We start from the raw sequence: 18,991 nt of genomic DNA, 5'->3' as shown, positions 1-18,991 counted from the left end.
CCGATTTTATAATTTTTATCTATCTATGCCGTAGATTTTTATTGCGTTTTTTAACCCCCTAAAATAATAAGCTTGTCTTAGCAGAACGTTTGTATTGCCAGCTCAATTAGTATGAACATAATATAAGCCTACATACAATGGTCATTAAATTTTATCATCATCAAGTGCAAAAAATTGGTATAAATAAAAAAATATATTAACAGACTTCACCATCATGTACTAATATAAAAAAGATAGATAATTAAATAAAAATACATGAATATATTACCTGCTGCACAGGACTCTGTGCCTGGAAGAGAATGCGCCTGCCGAGCAGCTCGCCGAATATACAACCCACGGACCACACGTCGACCGCCGCCGTGTAGTGGTTCGCGCCCATCAGGATCTCTGGTGCCCTGGAATGTTAGATGGTTCATTAGTAATAATAATTTACAAGAATTGATAAATAACATATCCCGCGGCTTAACTCGTCTACACGAATAAAATGCAACGTACTAAAACTTCACTGATCAGCTGTTTTTGCGTTAAAGACTAACAAAAAGTATAGTATTTATATTTATACTGATAAGACTAGTCGGAAGTAGGATAAGAGTATAATTATGTTTCTCATTTCCATAATACTCGGGTACCACCAGAAGGACGGTACCCGGATCTTTGGAAGGCTTACGTGGGGACACGGATCCAACACGCAGAGGCCCTTTCGAGACTTTTAATGTGTTGTGTTATTAGCCTCTTAACTCTAGACATCAAAATAATACCATACAATCGACCTGTTGCTTCTTGATATAAAAACAAACAAACACACATTTGCATTAATAATTTCATTACGTAAGAGTTAAAGTACTATTAGAAATTATTAATTCCATGTAAGACTCATAGAATTAATGATAACCTATTTGAAGCAGTGTTTACGACCCTATAGCGACAAGGGGTGCGTTTCAGCCCCATTGCTCGAAATGTTTACTTGGTCTGAGACTAGATGGCGTTGCGGGAAATGTTTCTCTTCATATTATTATTATTTAATAAAAAACTACCTATGTATTGTTTTCTATATTTATACAGATATGTAGAAGATTAAAACATGATACCTATAATTATTTAATTTGTCACAGTTATATTGTATTGTTTTACAACTATTTACCAATGATATTTTATGTATAGATACGTTATATACTCACAATATATCCAAAAAAAATGCTTCATATGCAGTGTCAGGCACACACAAATACAAGTTTCATTTTACTTAATTTATTACATTGACAGACTGTATAAGAGAGATGGCTATAATAAAATGATATAAACAAAAAAGACAAAGATAGTTTGTCACTTCCGCGCAGGTGTAAGCAAAAGTCATAAGAATTCACCAATTAAATATAAATAAACAAATAGTTGCCATGGCAATTGGCATAGACTAACGACACAGAAGGTTCAATGTTATAGATGTTTCGTTTCCTGCACACGTAAACAAATGTGACAATTTCATTTACTATTTAATTATTATTATGAAGTTTTATTAAAATGAAAAAAACTTTTTTGGAGATATAACTGTATTAAGCATTTATTACTAGCTGTGGTGTTCGTTTTCGGTCATCATCATTTCACCCGATAAACACCCACTGCTGAGCATAGTCCTCCTTATAGAACTCCATACGGACCGATCTTACGCTATTCGTTTCAAGGCAGTTCCCGGAACCCGTACAAGGTCATCACTCCAACTTGTAGGATATAATAATTAGTGGTGCCTAGATGAAAAAAAGTATGAAATAAAAGAAAGGATGAAGTATAAGCCTTTTTTATCTAAAACACAAATAAAATTTATGTTCAATAGCTATTTACAGAAAAGCAAATAGCATTTTTCGTCAGTAGCGATAATCTTTTCTTTAATGTATACGTATATTCAACATCATTTTTGCAAACAAACATTTTTGCCATCACGATTTCATTGTATATAATAAATAGATATATTTATTAATTACATGCACTGTGTGGATTTAAATATAAAAATAATCAAGTACATATTTACCCAAATCGAAATTAATAAAATAACCGTTCTATATTCAATAATCGTATCTACATGATAATCTTTGAACACAGTGTGCGCTAGCTTTGTCACACTAGTGATTGAAGCAATGTTTTATCCCTTTCATTATTTCAATACAAACTTGTCAAGCAAGTGTCATTCATTAATAATTGCAAATTGTTATTTTTGCTCTAAAATTATAATATTTTAATACATTTACCTGTGATATGATATCCCTCTATCTTTCTTTATTTTACTATCGTAATTTGTGCACTTTCTGAACACACAAGAAGGCATTATTGATAATTTTAACGTTTATATCAGCATGTGCGTTCGCTGTCACAAGTCACAATCTGACTGATTCCACTGGTCCCAATTAGGACCAATTCACGGTTTACGTTTTGGTGCGTTGGTAACGTATCTACCTCTTGTTTCTATATATAATATCATTGCTATTTACTAGATATTATTTTGCGTTTGTAATATTGGTAGATAGATACTTAACACGTTGCAAATATTTATATATTAAATACATGTATGTACATACTCTATAACATATGAAAAATATCTCAATTAATGCTGAAAATCACAAACAGGTAAAGAAGACCGTACTCAAAAGGTCAAGTTTCTCACATTTCCATAACTGACTTATTTACATATTTGTCCCTTGATAATGTATTTAACCCTTCCGGGACATGCCTCATGAATAAAAATAATTATATTTTATGAAGGTTCATTCGAAAAAGGTTAGATTAATCGTTAAATATATTAACATGTAATGGATGTCCAAACTTTAAACAGCGCAAATCATCAGATTGACGTAGAAAGAAGAAATAAAAAACTTTACATAATACATAGGTATATATCTACGTTCATTTGCGAATAATATTGATTTTGCGTATATCATTCCACACTAAATATTACTCATTAATGCGAAAATTGCCTGGTGTAAGAACTACTAAGTAGAACTGAGAACATGGCGATCACATTGGTTTCTAATTGTAAATTCACCACAAATTAAGCCAATAATGTTAAAACAGGTCTATTGTTATGACAAAAGACCTGCGGCTATGGCCCCGAAACTATTGGAATATTAAACACAACACGGGCAAAAACATTTGTGACTTCTGCAACAAGGAAACTAATCAAATCAAACACTTTGTGCACCAAAATGTTCACAATAAAGTTAAAAAAACATACCGGCCGAATTGATAACCTCCTCCTTTTTTTGAAGTCGGTTAAAAACAAAACATTTTGACCTCTAAAACAATAACATGAACTAAACTTGAAAATTTTACCATAATATTTGTACCTACAGTTCATATTTTGATGATCACAAATCGCAATCATCTCTGTCTTTATTAATGCTCCAAAAAGCGCACAGATTGGTTTAACCGACTTAGCTCAGAACCATGATCAAAATTGAGAACAATACCTACATCTAAATATTGTTGTTGCAAAACAATATTCATATACTACTACATATTTTAAATGCGAAAGTTTGTAAAGATGGTTGGATGTTTGTGTGTTTGATGCTTTTTGATGAAAAATCTACGGGACGGATTTGGATGAAACTTTATATACATTAGAAAAACACATGAGCTATAGAAATACTGAATTTTAACCTCGAATTCGTTTGCGGGTAAAACCGCGCGGCACAGCTAGTAATCTATATTATACTAGCTTTCCGCCCGCGGCTTCGCCCGCTTTGTGCTTTAAACTATACTATCTCTCAAGTTGGATCGAACTGCACATGGTGTGCGAATTTTATTATAATCGGTTAAGTGGTTTAGGAGTCCATTGAGGACAAACATTGTGACACGAGATTTATATATATATTATTAAGATAAGATATGTTAGAGTTCAAAGTTTTTATTAAATATGGGCATAACTTGGCTGAAATAAATGAAAATATATAAATAAAAACATGCACTAGACGGCAGCCGTGGCATACTTTCGAGTTTCAATAGCGGTCATTGGCGCAAAGGTCACTCATTCATAGGCGATCGTGAATTCGCAATCATTCGTCGTGACTGGCTGTGTATCGGATTGCTCATTTATTTAGTGCCTACATATAAGTGTAGTTTGATTAGTTTTAGATGGTAGGTGCACTAAGGCAAAATAAATATGTATATCCTGGAGATGACTTTGCCGCTGTTTTTGTGACATTGGGACTTCAATCGGATTGCTCATATTTTGTTTCGTGCGGCGTGCCTACATACATATAACAACATATAACTTTATAAGTATTGTTTAATTAATTTTAGGAGATGTATAGTTGCATTTAGGCAAGGCAAATAAATACGGGAGATAAATCGGGCGTTGTATGGAGACGTTGGATTGATTTGTATCGGATTGTTCATTTATTTCGTGTCTAAATATAAGTTTACTTTGATTAATATGAGATGCATCCCGCATTTGAGTTCAAGGCAAAGATATCCTGGACACGCTATTTTTAATTTTTATTCAGAAGTTATTATACAATATCTACAACAAAAATATAAGTTCCTGTGTTGGATTTTGAATTAAATTCCCTTCTAGGTACTTTCACAATCCTCAATTTCTCTATTGTGAATTTCATGTCATTCATAGCTCATAATACGCATAAAGTGCAGTGTACTATTTTACCTTCACATGAATGATGAAATCCTATTATCCATTTTATTGCCTACGGCTGACAAATTTCAAAATAATACCATTGCAAATTCATAAATTTAATTAAAATCCGAAACGCTTAACGTGAAATCTCTTTTTTATTACAGTGCAAAGGATATTCGTCATGTTTAACGAGTGAACCGTATATAAAATTGACAATAAAATGTCAGCTCGCTCTTATTGCCATACTGCCAACATTTTTATGGAATCCACGGTGTTCTAGAGAGGCTTTTTAGAATTCACAATCCGTAGCAAATACGTAAACTTATTCTGTCAATACAAGCCTTGGATCGCGTTCGAATAGTTATTTATATCGGGAATATCTTATCTATACTAATATTATAAAGCTGAAGAGTTTGTTTGTTTGTTTGAACGCGCTAATCTCGGGAACTACTGGTACGATTTGAAAAATTCTTTCGGTGTTAGATAGCCCATTTATCGAGCAAGGCTATAAGGCTATATATCATCACGCTAAGACCAGCAGGAGCGGAGCAATGCGGGTGAAACCACGGGGAACAGCTAGTCCCTTATAATTGCAACAAACGTATGCCAGGGAAGTATCAGACAAAAAAAATCGTTAAAATAATTGAAGTTATTCTTCATTTTGAATGCATATTATAGGACTTTCCGAAAAACATCAGATGACGAATTTTCTCGACATAATAATTATACACAGCTACACAGCCATCTCTACATTAAATTCATAATGAAGTAAACCGAAACTGTACTACTTACGCTATATAACACGTATAATTATGATAACCCACCTAAATGTCGAGGTCGTTCCGAACTTTATATAGCCTATATAACATCCACCATAACCTTATCGACTTAAGCCAAGATAAATACAAAGAGTACCTACAAAACAAAATTAAAATCCTGTGACCTCTTGTGGGGTATTGAGCAGATACATAAGGTATACAACTGATTCACAGATCCATTTTTCTTTAGGGAGAAAGAAGTAAGGGATGTGTACTGCCAGACCGTGATGTTATTTTTTCTTCGACACCACAAATCGAGCCCTATCGACTTAACCACTGTACCAAGGAAGTCTGGGTACAATATAGTGGTACATAATTAATACTCCGGTTACAAGTTGAGCGCGAGCCAAGTAACGGCCGGAGGGATAATCTTTGCATGTCCAACTTGAACTTCCTGAATATACGATAGCATCCGTACACTAGGCTGATCAATATAACTAAAGAGGCCTTGTTAATCTGCAGTTTGTTGTAGTCATATCAAACTTTTATTAGTATGAAGAACTTATGTCCCCTATTTTTGGGAGAGCAAAGTTTTTAAAAGGAGACTAATACGTTTGATGTCTATCTCGAAAATAAATTAAAAACATGCTTTAAAGAATACGTAAGTAGAAAAATATAATTACGATTTACTTATACGCAGGTATTGTACCATTTTTTAATAAGGTTTAGCTATCACTGTTTCAGTAGAAAAATATGAGATATTGTTTACTAAATTTAAATTATGCTTTAGGCTGGTTGCAGAGCTTGACCGACCGTCAGTGCGTACCGTCGGTCCTGACGATACGCATCAACAATAATTATAATATGACTATGACACTAATGCGCATGACAATACGCGTGCGTATGGTCAGTCTAGCTATGAACGGTTTTATGAATTTCCATACATATGACAAGCGCGACTGACGTACGCACTGATGGTCGGTCAAGCTCTGCAACCAGCCTTAAAGAGTAATTTACTCTCAAACATAATTACCTCCACTTTAACCTTCTAACCTAAATTTGTTTTAAAAGAAATTAGATTCACTACTGTTTCACACAAAAATAAGACTACTTTTACTTAGATTCTTGAAGTTAATTACGCCTCATAGGCCCTTTTTAGTGCTATTAGGTATACTTAAGTTAAACGGTTCCCATAGAGTTTTAAAACTTTTATGTCACATTTTCATAGATATTTTCCACAGATATATTCACATCAGAACCACTATTAAAGCTCTGGTTTCCTAGGATAACGTGGCAGTAATAAAGCGGGCGCAATTAAGCCTCGAATGACGTCAGTAAAACGGCATACATAACCACAGTATATCTACCAAAGAATATTTTTGCCACATATTCACCGCAATATGTTTAAGTCAACTAAATAATAATTTTGTCATATATTTCTTCTTTCTTCTATTCAAATCGTTAGACTTTGTAATCTGTATGTCTGTGACTGATGAGTAGGAACATTTATTCCTTCTAATGCGAGTTTTGAACATTTTTTTTTCGGTTTAAGTGTTATTCAATTCCTGCGAACATCTAAACAGATTTCAAATCTTGATATTTCGACTGTCTATCTGGTTTAACACAAAACATTATCCATCCCTCTTTATTTCCAATTAAATACATGTCATTCTTATTTGCCAAAATTAAAAGAAAAACTCGGTCTACTACTTAAAAGCATATCCCACCAATTACAGTCAGAAAGTTTCTAGATTTCTGTAATCTTGACTAAAAACGACTGGACCGATTTCAATTAAATCTTTGTCTTCAAGTGGATTCGAGAATGCTTCAGAATTACAATTCGGAACTGACCGATTTAGCGGGAAAAACCTAGTATGTCTAAATAAATCAGGCACTGCTGTAATACTAACAAATATAATGGCATGTCCACATGAATAGTATAATCCGACCAATTTCAAACCCACCTATAATACTGCGTAACAACCTCCTGCGTCATGTTCTTCGTCGAGTCTGGCTCCTCAACCCTCGCGAGGCCGAAGTCACAGATCTTAAGCACGCAGTTGCTGTTCACCAGCAGGTTGCCGGGTTTGATGTCCCTGTGCAGGATGCGCGCTGAGTGCAGGTACTTTAAACCTGGGGAAATTAAGAGACTTTAAATATTGAGATTAAATTTAATATTTAGAGTAAGGATGGTTTGAAGATCTTGACATAGGCAACAAAAAGGTGTTATTACTCTTTTGCACCTTTTTTTTGGAAACCATTTGGCATTGAAAGTTTTACAATATTTCACATATGACATAACGAATATGACGAAGCTACTTAGGTCATGCAACGTTTTATTGTGCCATTTTTTTCTTTCACTGCCAGATTTTTTTGCGCATATTGTGGTAATTTTTTTAATCAACATTCAAGGAAAAATAAACTGTTTTATTTCCTTCAACAACTCATTTCGCTTTACCCAGAGTACATACACCGTTGGCATAGCACCAACTATACTCCTAAATATTCTGCACATACAAAAAATTGTCCAACTGTCTAAAACATTAATTTATAGCAAACGCACCAGTATAAGAACACGCTAATACCAAACGAAACCGCTTCTCGGCCGCCGCGGTTGGAATTAATAAAAATCCTATTTCCTCAAACGATGCTGGAATATTCTGGAGCCAGCGGGACGGCACTGGCCTGTGATATAGCGAGGACATTTTCAGAGCAATAACGTTTCCCTAAGGCCCGGTGCGGACAAAGTTCCGCTCAACTGCGCGTGATAGTAATTGCAAAGCCGCAGAAAATGGAAGCAGACTTATTAAAATATAGCCCGAGTTGCTGAGCTCGGTAATCCTGGCCGTTTCTAAAACAGTGTAGAGGAAGCGGTGAACACTATTTATTATTAGTTGTTAGTTGCTCGCAAATGCGCTGCACTTATTGACTGCTCTGAGATACTTTGTTGTTCTAGACACTAACTTAATGGAAACGAATTACAGCTATATTAATGTTCATAAAGCGAACATCTCGTACCTACATTACTTCTTAATTATTCTACAAAAGTTAAAGAAATTATTATTTCATTTTTCTTCAAAAGTTAAAAAAGGATTAACGTAGTTGCTTTCGGCAATCAATCAAGCTAGGATTATTTTATATGAAAAGGGAAGTGTCTCCTTTTGGGCTTTGGGATGATGATTTCACATTTGTGTCATACGTGCTACGCCTCACCAAACCGAGATATTCATTAATCTTGTTTTTAGAACCCGAAACCTCGGTTCTGTACTCGCGTACCTAGATAGTCGTTTTAATATAAATATTAGTTGATCCAGGAAACGCTGTTTTGCTAGGAAACACTAACACTTAGCATAGTATGTTTATAATGAAAAATGTTTATAAATAACCAACAAAATATTATAAAAATCAGTAAAACCGTATATAAACAATTTATATAACAAAGACTGACACGAAAATTTTCAAATAATTATTTGATATCTGTCTGTAGCCACGATGCAAATAAAAAAATACAGTTCACTATTGATTTACGAAGCTATGTTATCACAACTGAAAGTCCACACCACAAATGTAGGTACCTACATCCCATGCCATACGGTGCAGCTGCTTAAATAGCGCCAGGCTCATTAAACATCGATGTTTACGTTAAATTTTCCCATGTTATCACTATTGCGCCTGTCGAAACAGAAATTCAGTCACGCACGGCATGGCGATAGCTTTGAATGTAACATCAACATTTGACCTCATAGGCTATGTATGTACCTATGATTAAAACATCCGTATTATGTGTCATATACCTACACTAATATCATAAAGTTTTACTTTTTATTTTTGTATAAAACGAATAAACTCCATAAACTATAATATATCCCCTTAGAAAGCTAAACCTTTACCCAATAACCTATACGTACCTAGTTACAAAGGCTACTTATTACAAAGGCCTAGTATCAACCCGAGCAAAGTTATAACATCCATAAATTCTAAGTGCATCAACCAATTATATAATGACTAACTTTAAACTGTTTACATAGAAAATTATTATAGAATATTCCCGAACATCTCAATAAGAGAAGCACATTTTATACCTAACATTTGGAACTACGTACACAAGTACCCCGGATATTCTGTCGGCGCCGTTCGCCAGATTTCCCGCCCATAAATATTAGATGCCGTCGTCGCTATATTGTATTTATCAAAATCCGATACTCTCCAAGTTACCGTCGAGTGTAATAAAAATCTTCCAATGATATTTCCCAGTAAATAGGTGATATCCCAACGTCTCCGCGTGAGATGCTTTTATGGTGAAATATTTTACATGTCAGGTATATCTTGAAGTGCACATTATTACGATATTTATTTTTAAGCCCCCAAGAAGTACAAGTTGAACTTTGCAATTAATGTTTCAAATAAAAAAAAAACGTCAATCCGTGTGTTCGTTTATTCATGACATATTATAACAAGATTTTGTACTTCATATTGATCAAGGCATATTTCAATGTGGATTGTGGAATCACAGGAAAAAATCTGCAATCATTGTAAAGGGATCAAACTCAAAACTATGCTGGAATCAAAAGCATTTGATCATAGCAAAAAAACAGCTGTAATTCATTCATTATGCCCTCTTTAAAAACCGGTTCGTTTTGTACCTATCATTGTACCGTTCTTTCACTATAGGTATGCCATTCTCGCCTATTTCGCAATCCGCAAATGGGATGCGATTAAAACATCAACGACCATTGTAATGCAAAACATCGGACCGCACTCGTTGGCTCCATTTAAATTCGGTTGACTGCAATCAAAACAAACCAAGGTCTGCCGATGAATTGTTTGAAATACGCAACATTCTATTTATTTAATCTTGTTTGATCTAGGACGTCGCGGTACAAAAACTCATTGTTGCACAAACTAACGACATATTGATAACAATGTATAAGTTTATGTGAAAGGTGAAAGGTCCAGTTTGAGGCTATTTCGACAGGTCTAAACGGTAAGGGCCAGTTTCAACATTTGCTGATGAAGTCACTAATAGCCTATTTTACAATTGGGACGTAAATTTTCATGCATCACTTATAATTTTATCAGACAGATAAGCTAAACAGAACATATCCAGAAAATATGAAACTGACATCCTTGTAAGATAGTTATATCCTATTCACATACATTACACACATTTTTTACGGACATGAATACTTTAGTTGCTATACCACACAAAAACTATTGAATCCACTTGATACGCGGACGGATAATGGCCTGACATAATCTATCTAGCTATCTTTTACCCGGATATCACGACATAGTGCTTCTTTATGCACTTTTATTGTTTGTGTTATGTATTTTATTGAGGGTAAAGTTCTGAAGTGATGGAAAATTGTATCCCTAGCAATTACCATTATTATTTATTACTATATAACATTCTGTCTTCCTTTTTAATCCGATCATTTTAATATTTAAATCACAATACAGCAAATACTCCAGCTTATTTACAATGGTCAACCTATCATAACCCCCCGATTCTTTTCCACCAATCCAACTCCTAATGAACCAAGGACCAACGGTCTCGAATTGTTCCCTTGTTCTCAAGAACGGCACGAGCTATGCTTGGAATGTTATCGCGGCAAGAAACACTGCAGTCTGTATACACTATACAGGTTCACCTGCAAACTGCACTGGGTCCAGTCATTCTACACGGAATGTGGAGCACGCGCCGCTTGTTAATACTTGGAGTGCTGGTGGAACAATTTTAAGCATTCGGGCTAATGCTGGTGCCATTAATCGTGTGTGCTTTGAGACGTTGTATGCAGTATATGACAAGCTATGCACCTCTGGGGCCTTTAAGAGCTATGTAGCTTCAATGGATATCTTTGCAAAATATGACATAACTGTAGCATTGCAAAATATTGAAATATTGTTTTGAATATCGTGACCTGATCGTACATTATAATAAATATCTTTACAATCTTAAAAATCTTGCTAATTTCAGCAAATACACATGACAGACAGAGATACAAACGACAATTCTATATTAATCCACCCAGCATTGTATCTTTATCGAGACTCCCTTACACTGTCAACATCATTCATCCCTTCTCCATTTATCTGTAACACGTTAGAACGTTTCAAAACAATAACCTCAAAAAGCTGGGCTCCAGTGAGCACGTCGAAACAAATTAACGACAAGTCGGTGCTTTGCGAGAAGCGAGTTTAATTTCCCACCGGGCGTAGGTTTTCACCGCGCGACTTTGAGCCAGACACGCCGCGTTCAGCTGTCCCTACTCCCTTCGTCGCTGACCGAATTTCTAATGAAACGTGTAATGGTATTCCGTTTGCCTTTCGTGACGTTCCAGTTCTCTGGATACAGAATACAAATGTAAAAATATTTCTTGGAGTAAGTAAGCATTCGATCCTGTTACATCTGAGCAAACAAAACGAAACGACAGCTGTTAATTTATTGTTACTGGAATCACTCAAAAAGTACCTAATTTTACTAACCAATTTTCAAGGATTATTTCCCTTGCAAAATTATAGGAATTATTTCAAAATTAGCCAAACTCAAGTCATACTTAGATTACTAACAATAGCATATTATAGCCCATTGGATAAAATCAAACATCCCCTAATCACTACTTAACAGAAAAAGCATCCTAGCATATTTCCACGCATAACGCTGGAGGAACACAAAAAGCCTAGTATATGGGACAATAAGAACCGTCGCATAGCAATACAAGCTGGCTGGCTGGTTGGCTGCGCAGGTGAACGGCCGCGTGCAGCCGACCACGACGTCAGGACTCCACTGAGGACAATGCACTACTAATCATGTATCTCTACTTATAAGGGCGGTGCTACACTCGTGTGTAAAACATCTAATTCAAAGCTGATGGACATCGGGATAAGTTACTCAGACCATACCAGAATTAGTGAATTCTATCGCCGCTGCAAAAAAAATCAACTGAATAGATAGTTTACACGTGTTTGTCGTTAAAACCAGTCGTCAAGTACACAGTCCTTGATTTCCTTAGTAATAACATTATTTACTTTGCTTGGAAGTCAAAGAATCAAGGTGCATATAGAATATCTGAAAATGTTTATCATTCCTGCAGTCTAGACGTCTTATACAAACGTTGCGACCCCAAACTTCAGCACTTGCTGACAAACATTTCCTTCCAAGATACAGACTTTTGTGAACAGAATAAACCTATATAGACTCATCATTTTCGTTTAAGTGTACCTAACTAAAAGTCACTTGTTAACAAGTCAAACAACTTCTTAATTTACTATATGCCTATATAGATAATTAAGAACATTGCCAGTTTCAAAACTTGGTACACAAGTAAAGAGTTTCGGTTTGTATAATTTTATATTATGTGGAGTTTGTGGAATGGTATATTTAATGTAAGTATTTTTTTCTTAGGCATTAGGCGGATTGGAAAGGTTGCTCGCTCTGTATGGATCCGCCTATTAGCTTTTAAATTATAGCTCTATACATTGAAATCTTTAGCTATCGATTGACTGTAAAAAAGTTTATTATTACATATTTACAGATAATCTATCTAATGTATTCAAATACTTTACCTAGGTTTTATTTTTATTTTCAGTGATATCATGCAAAGTCGAACACTACCATTCCGTTTCCCGATACTAAAACCTCGAGTTGTGAATAATATAGATACCACCGTGATATTACATGCCAGTAAATATTTATCAATACTGCAGCACTCAATACGTCCGTACCGGTCAAATCAAATCAATTATCAACATCACCTGGGCAAAGGAACGATTTTACGCTTCAATATTTTGCCGTCAAACATTTGAGGTAAACAGAGTCATGCACACCAACCAGTTATGTGACAACCCTACGCTATATGTAATGTGAAGCGCTGACGGTGTGCTTTCGTTCGTGAGAACGTTTTATTCCTTTAAATTATAATATTAGAATAAAAACATATTGTGAAGCATCGTGCTCATAATAACACGTATATTGTAATTTTACTTTTTAATTAAAATCATTTAAGAAATATGATTTTTTTTATTAATTCACTGGAAAGTGAATTTAACTGGCGCAGTCGGTAGGATACTCGGGTCGCCCGCGGGAAGATATCCGAAATGAATATCGGTTCCGAGGCCCCGCGCGGCCGACCGGTTTTTTTAAAAACCCAAGCGAGTATCCAGAACATCAGCAGTATCCAGCCATCGATACAGAAACCATGTCTATGTGAGTTGCACAGAATTATTTTATTGTGTTGCTTTCCTATATTATATTCCTATATTAATTTTAGAATAAACCTTCACGATTTTCCATCCTAGGAAATCCCGGGGTACCGAGGCTGTTAATACCCAACAGTCCTCGAGAAATAGTTTAGTTGATAGTATTAGAAGTATTGATAGTTTTAATATGTCGTTTGACACGGAAGAAATTTTTAAATGCTTAAGGGTGGTCCCAGATTTTGATGGTAACCCCCATGTATTAACAAAATTCATTAAAATATGCGACCAATTAGTTATTATAACCGTACATTATTACTATGTAAAATTAGGGTTCAACATTTAAACGAAAAATTGGATAAGGCATCGTCCTTGTTAGAAGCTTTAAAACCAGTGTAAAACGTAGATTGATAAATGGTTTAGGTTCTATACAGAATTAGCGCAATTCCTAGACTCCTTAGACGATAATATTAATGATTTACTTTTAGTAATAAGAAATATAGAGGATAGTTTAGCTTTTATGCGTACATCGCGAGCGCACCATGTTATGTTAGGGATAGATATATTAAGTATTATATTAGTTACTTTACGTTCCTTTTACGATTCAGAACAAATTATTAATGTAGATCGCCGCGAATAATTCGCACTGGATCATACTTTAGTAAAAATAGGATAGTAATTATATTAAGATTCCCCATTATAACTCCTCACACTTTAATCGTACAAATCATATCATCATACCTCCCTATCCCTATATAGCAACCAATAAAGATATTTATGTGCACATAGAGGCTGAATGCCCGAAGTTCAATCGAAGAGCAATCGGTTTCTATGTGAAGTCGACCCTAAATCATCATACAAGAAGTTCACCCGACTGTATTGCAAAACTCATCACCACGCAAGAGATATCCAGCGACTGTGAATCCACCTGCCTAACATTAACTAAGCCAGCAATGGAGAAATTGGACGACAGTCACTACATCATTATTTTTCCTCATCTCACAAAGGTTAAATTATCCTGCAAGCGTAAGGAATACCTTCATCTCCAAGGCAGTTTCATAGCAACGTTACCTACAAACTGCTTTCTACGTACTGACGACCTCACTATTACAAATATTAATAATGAAATTAAAGATACACCTACAAAAATTTTAATTGCACCAATCAGTAATATTCCGACGAGAACGCTAAAAACCTTGGGACTGCACTCCATCTACCATACGACAATACCACTTTACATCTTTAGCTACTGAGCGCAGCGGCCACTTCAATGTTCCTGTGCTATCGTCGCTACAAATCAAAGAAAATGAATATTCAGAAAACACAGAAAACATCAGCCCCAGAAGTTGATCCTGCCGCAACATTTTCACTCAATGTCCTAAAATAGTTGCGGATCTGCGGGGGGAGGAGTTATGTGACAACCCTACGCTATATGTAATGTGAAGCGCTGACGGTGTGCTTTCGTTCGTGAGAACGTTTTATTCCTTTAAATTATAATATTAGAATAAAAACATATTGTGAAGCATCGTGCTCATAATAACACGTATATTGTAATTTTACTTTTTAATTAAAATCATTTAAGAAATATGATTTTTTTTATTAATTCACTGGAAAGTGAATTTAACTAACCCGTAGTTTGAGGGACAGCTATGGAAATAACAAATACAAAATATTTATTTAACAAGATATCGATTTCACTGTAACTTGAGACCTTTTTTCATTTTCTCGCAATTTCTCCAAATATACCTTGAAAAATGTTCATACACTTACTAAATAATTATATGAAAGCTGTACCTTTTATATTATTATATTAGAAGATTTAGAGGTAATAATCTCGGGAATTTTCACAATTTAGCAAATCTCTATTAAATTCAACTAAATCTACCAAAAATGGTTGCTAAAGTTAATCATTTTTTAACATACAAACATTTATTTTTATTACCTCTCCCACCATTATCTACGTTATCTCATTATGTTAATATGATCTATTTCCAATACCTACCAAACACTTCCAAACTAACAAACATAAAACAACAATATCCTCAGTTAAACTTTCATAATTAACGCCCTGCTGCATCAACACCGTTAGGAGAAGCAGTGCCAATCTCTCGTGCAGTTGCACATTATTTCGCTAACATATGTGTACCGTTATATATTTTTATTTTCCAATTCATTTACATCTCATTACTCTTATATTAACGGTAATCAACAATGTTGCCGAACTTTTGATTTAAGCTTGATGGAGATTACAAAATATTGCAAAAATTGTAAAGGTATTTAATTTTTTATTTAAATTAGAATTTAATTTTATTGAGCTGGTTACCTTTTGCCCCGGTTGCCTGAAAGAGGTATGATAAAGCCGCCTAATAGAGTATATTGTGTTTTAGTATGTAATTTTAACAAAACTTTCTGTATGATCAGTTTATATTGAAGAGTTACATAAATTAATATTTCCCAGGATTAGACGTATCCTGGGAAATAACAATATTCTTGCCAATGTTATATTATATTAAAACATAAACCGACCTTGTACGAATATAAAACTTAAACACAATATTTGCAATGAGAACAAGTGTGCTACATTGCCATAATTTCGGCCGTCACCCGAACAAGCTTTCGATAACATCTACATTTTACCGAATGAACTCGATTAAAGCCATAATTTACAAGTTGCTAAGTCAATACTCTACTTTCACGTGCCGTTGTAGAAAGGTTATTTAAATTTCTGTGAAATTCACAATTCAACTAACTACAAAATTGTATTATTTCGAACATTAAAAAATCATATTTTAGTAGACCAACACATACCTACACATATTTGCATAATTAATAAGATATCTGACTCAACTGCTCATTGCCCATTAACACATCCGAAACGACCTCAAGTTCATAAATCAATAGAATTAAGGACGCCATTCACGCAACGTTGTTCTCAAAGGATGTGACAGAACACGCTGAGCGCGATAAAGGCCAGCGCACATCATTAACGTCCAACCGAGCGAGCCCATTACCATACCTATTACAGTGCATTTACATCATACGAACATAGAGCTAGAGCAAGTACATTCTTTCGTGATCTTTTAGCGTAAACGAAACCTCGTATCCAGTGTTGGTCAGTATTAGATCATTGAATAACATTTTTGAACGCACTAAGAACAACGAAAGAAACGCCTGTTTACACTAAAATAATTCGACATAATGGGGTTAGAATGAGCATTCGCTCGTTTGATGTAAATGCACCGTCATAGGGCATAGCATGATAAAGAGATGAAAAAGTCTACCATTCAATAGACTACAACCGTAAAGAATATATTGGTGTTTCACTACGAGTTTTTGCTTAAGGCACATTTCTACGTGTCGTTTTAGTTTAATAGCTTCGTTTGTGCGGTGTGGTCATGCGAAAAAAGGTAATTACTATTAACAGTATTCTGTTTGAGTTAATTGAATAATTAATCGTTCGTTTACAAATGTTGATTGTAAAATTTAGTAAAGAAATGATTTTATTACATTTCTGCATACTGCATAGTTCCAATATACTTCCATAACAAAATTTCAAGATCATTTCAATATTGATAGGGACTGGAGTAGAAACTTGAAAATGCTGAGCACAAAATGCTATTTTTGGAGTAGATAATAAGAAGCCCTTAAATTAAGAGCATTCATGCGTTACGAATAATTCCATATAATTGCATACACTACAGGGACGACAAATGAGCTATTCGTTAGCACGCATCAAGTACGCTGTACGACCAAATTGTTCACAACAATTTTGCTGAAATTATCGAGCCAAATATGGACGCATGATTAAAACGTTTCATTTAAAATGCATGCATTGTAAACGGTTTAAAAGCAAACCGGCGATAGGCAGCGTTGCGGTTTTGTGTGTAATTGGTATTTAAATGATTAGAGACACGTCACTTATTGTAAAATGATGGATTGATGGACGATTATAGGAAGCATCCATATTGGTATTACATTTGATATTTGTTATCAATTCAAAACTAGTATAATAAGATCTGATTCTGACTACATACTCCTTACTTTTTAATTCCTGCCTCTATCTCGATACAATGCCAACATACGTATCCAGATAAAAAAGCAAATAAAAATGCTCTTAAGCTCGTAGGTTTAAGCCGATAGCGCAAGGCGATGCATCCATAAACTTTTTAATTAAACGTTGCAAGTCGTTTTACAAACGCTTCTTTTTCTCCCTTCCCCTTCCCCTGGGAAGGGGGAAATCTTGGCACGGCGGGAATAATTGCTACAATTAATAATACGGAATCGGGAGTCGACAGGACACTGTGTGACGCTATTCTTTTATCCCTCGCTACGGATTACATTAGTATGCACACTGCTGCCTTAGCTAAATGCTGGGCGAAATTAGTTTTTGTTAATGTGTGCTCTGGATGCTTTTAGGGTGTGCAGAAGAACTTTTTAAAAACACAGGCACATACTCAGTGATAAATATCTTTCAAATCACGTTAAAAACACGCGCTATAAATAAATTTCACTGAGAGATGACTATTTTCTCTCTATTTACCTTTTTAATAACGTTAATATTTGAAGATTTTTACGCAAGGTGAAAATTGATATAAGAAATATAATACTGAGTGGTAGACTCAAATTTGATAGCACTCTCAGATATATTGCTTCCAGAAACTACCACAGCAGAGTTGAAACATTAAGGTTTTAGTGTCTTACGTTTGCAGTATCGGGTGAACATAAAACGTGTGTCGAAAGCATCTGAAGCTACTCGCCCATATCAACAGAAAAGAACGTTTCATTTCGTCCGTCGTTATTGAGCAAAACTTCCTTTGCGAGCGACACTGTTCAATATAAGTTGTTAGCTAGTTGAAGCTTATAAAAACACATCACATTCAACATTGATACGAATAAGTATTAAATATTTTTTACTAACATAGGCAGGTACTTAATCTACATACAAATTCAAATTAAATTACACATACTATATTCGTCCCCTTACTGGTAAAAGTGATTATCTGCACAAAACATAAACTGGAGTTATAAGCATTTGAAAGTATGACAACATTTTAAGATGTGTAGACATCAGTAATCTAGGTTATTAGTGGTTTGTTATGATAGGCCCATTATTCAGGTAATGTTTTATCAGAAAATACTCTAAGAAATTGCAGAAGAATTTCAAGAAAAATGAAGAATACGCTGAGGGGGCGCTTGTAGTTTGTTTTATCTGAAGTAATTTAAAAAGCGTGAAACTAATGTAATTCAGTAATAATGTACTACAATCGGATAATTTATTTTACTTGCCTCAAAAAAGGCAAAAACGCTAACTAATATTCAAGAAAAAGTAACTAAAGCTTTTTAACTTTTATTTTATGAAGTGTTAATCAATAATTTTGTAAAATTTAAAGAACCACAACCAACTAGGTACTGTAGGATA

The 18,991-nt window shown here is 34.7% G+C and overlaps 1 protein-coding gene across 3 annotated transcripts in view; it reads right to left on the bottom strand.

The window, feature by feature from the left end:
• The window catches only part of LOC123690869 (serine/threonine-protein kinase NLK), a 114,366-nt gene that overhangs the window by 8,590 nt on the left and 86,785 nt on the right, over nt 1–18,991 (bottom strand). For all 3 annotated transcript variants that reach the window (XR_006751342.1, XM_045634970.1, XM_045634969.1), the window contains exons 5-6: nt 7,341–7,509; nt 269–395 (exon numbers count right to left, since the gene is read on the bottom strand). Coding sequence is in view for 2 of the 3 variants with exons in the window: in XM_045634970.1 (XP_045490926.1) it covers nt 269–395; nt 7,341–7,509 (296 nt within the window). In the remaining variant the exon portion in view is untranslated. The remainder of the gene's footprint in view (nt 1–268; nt 396–7,340; nt 7,510–18,991) is intronic.

The sequence above is a fragment of the Colias croceus genome, chromosome 4 (genome assembly GCF_905220415.1).
Source record: "Colias croceus chromosome 4, ilColCroc2.1".
NCBI classification, from domain to species: domain Eukaryota; kingdom Metazoa; phylum Arthropoda; class Insecta; order Lepidoptera; family Pieridae; genus Colias; species Colias croceus.
The sequence above is the reverse complement of the archived record's forward strand: the minus strand, read 5'-3'. Positions and strand labels throughout refer to the sequence as shown.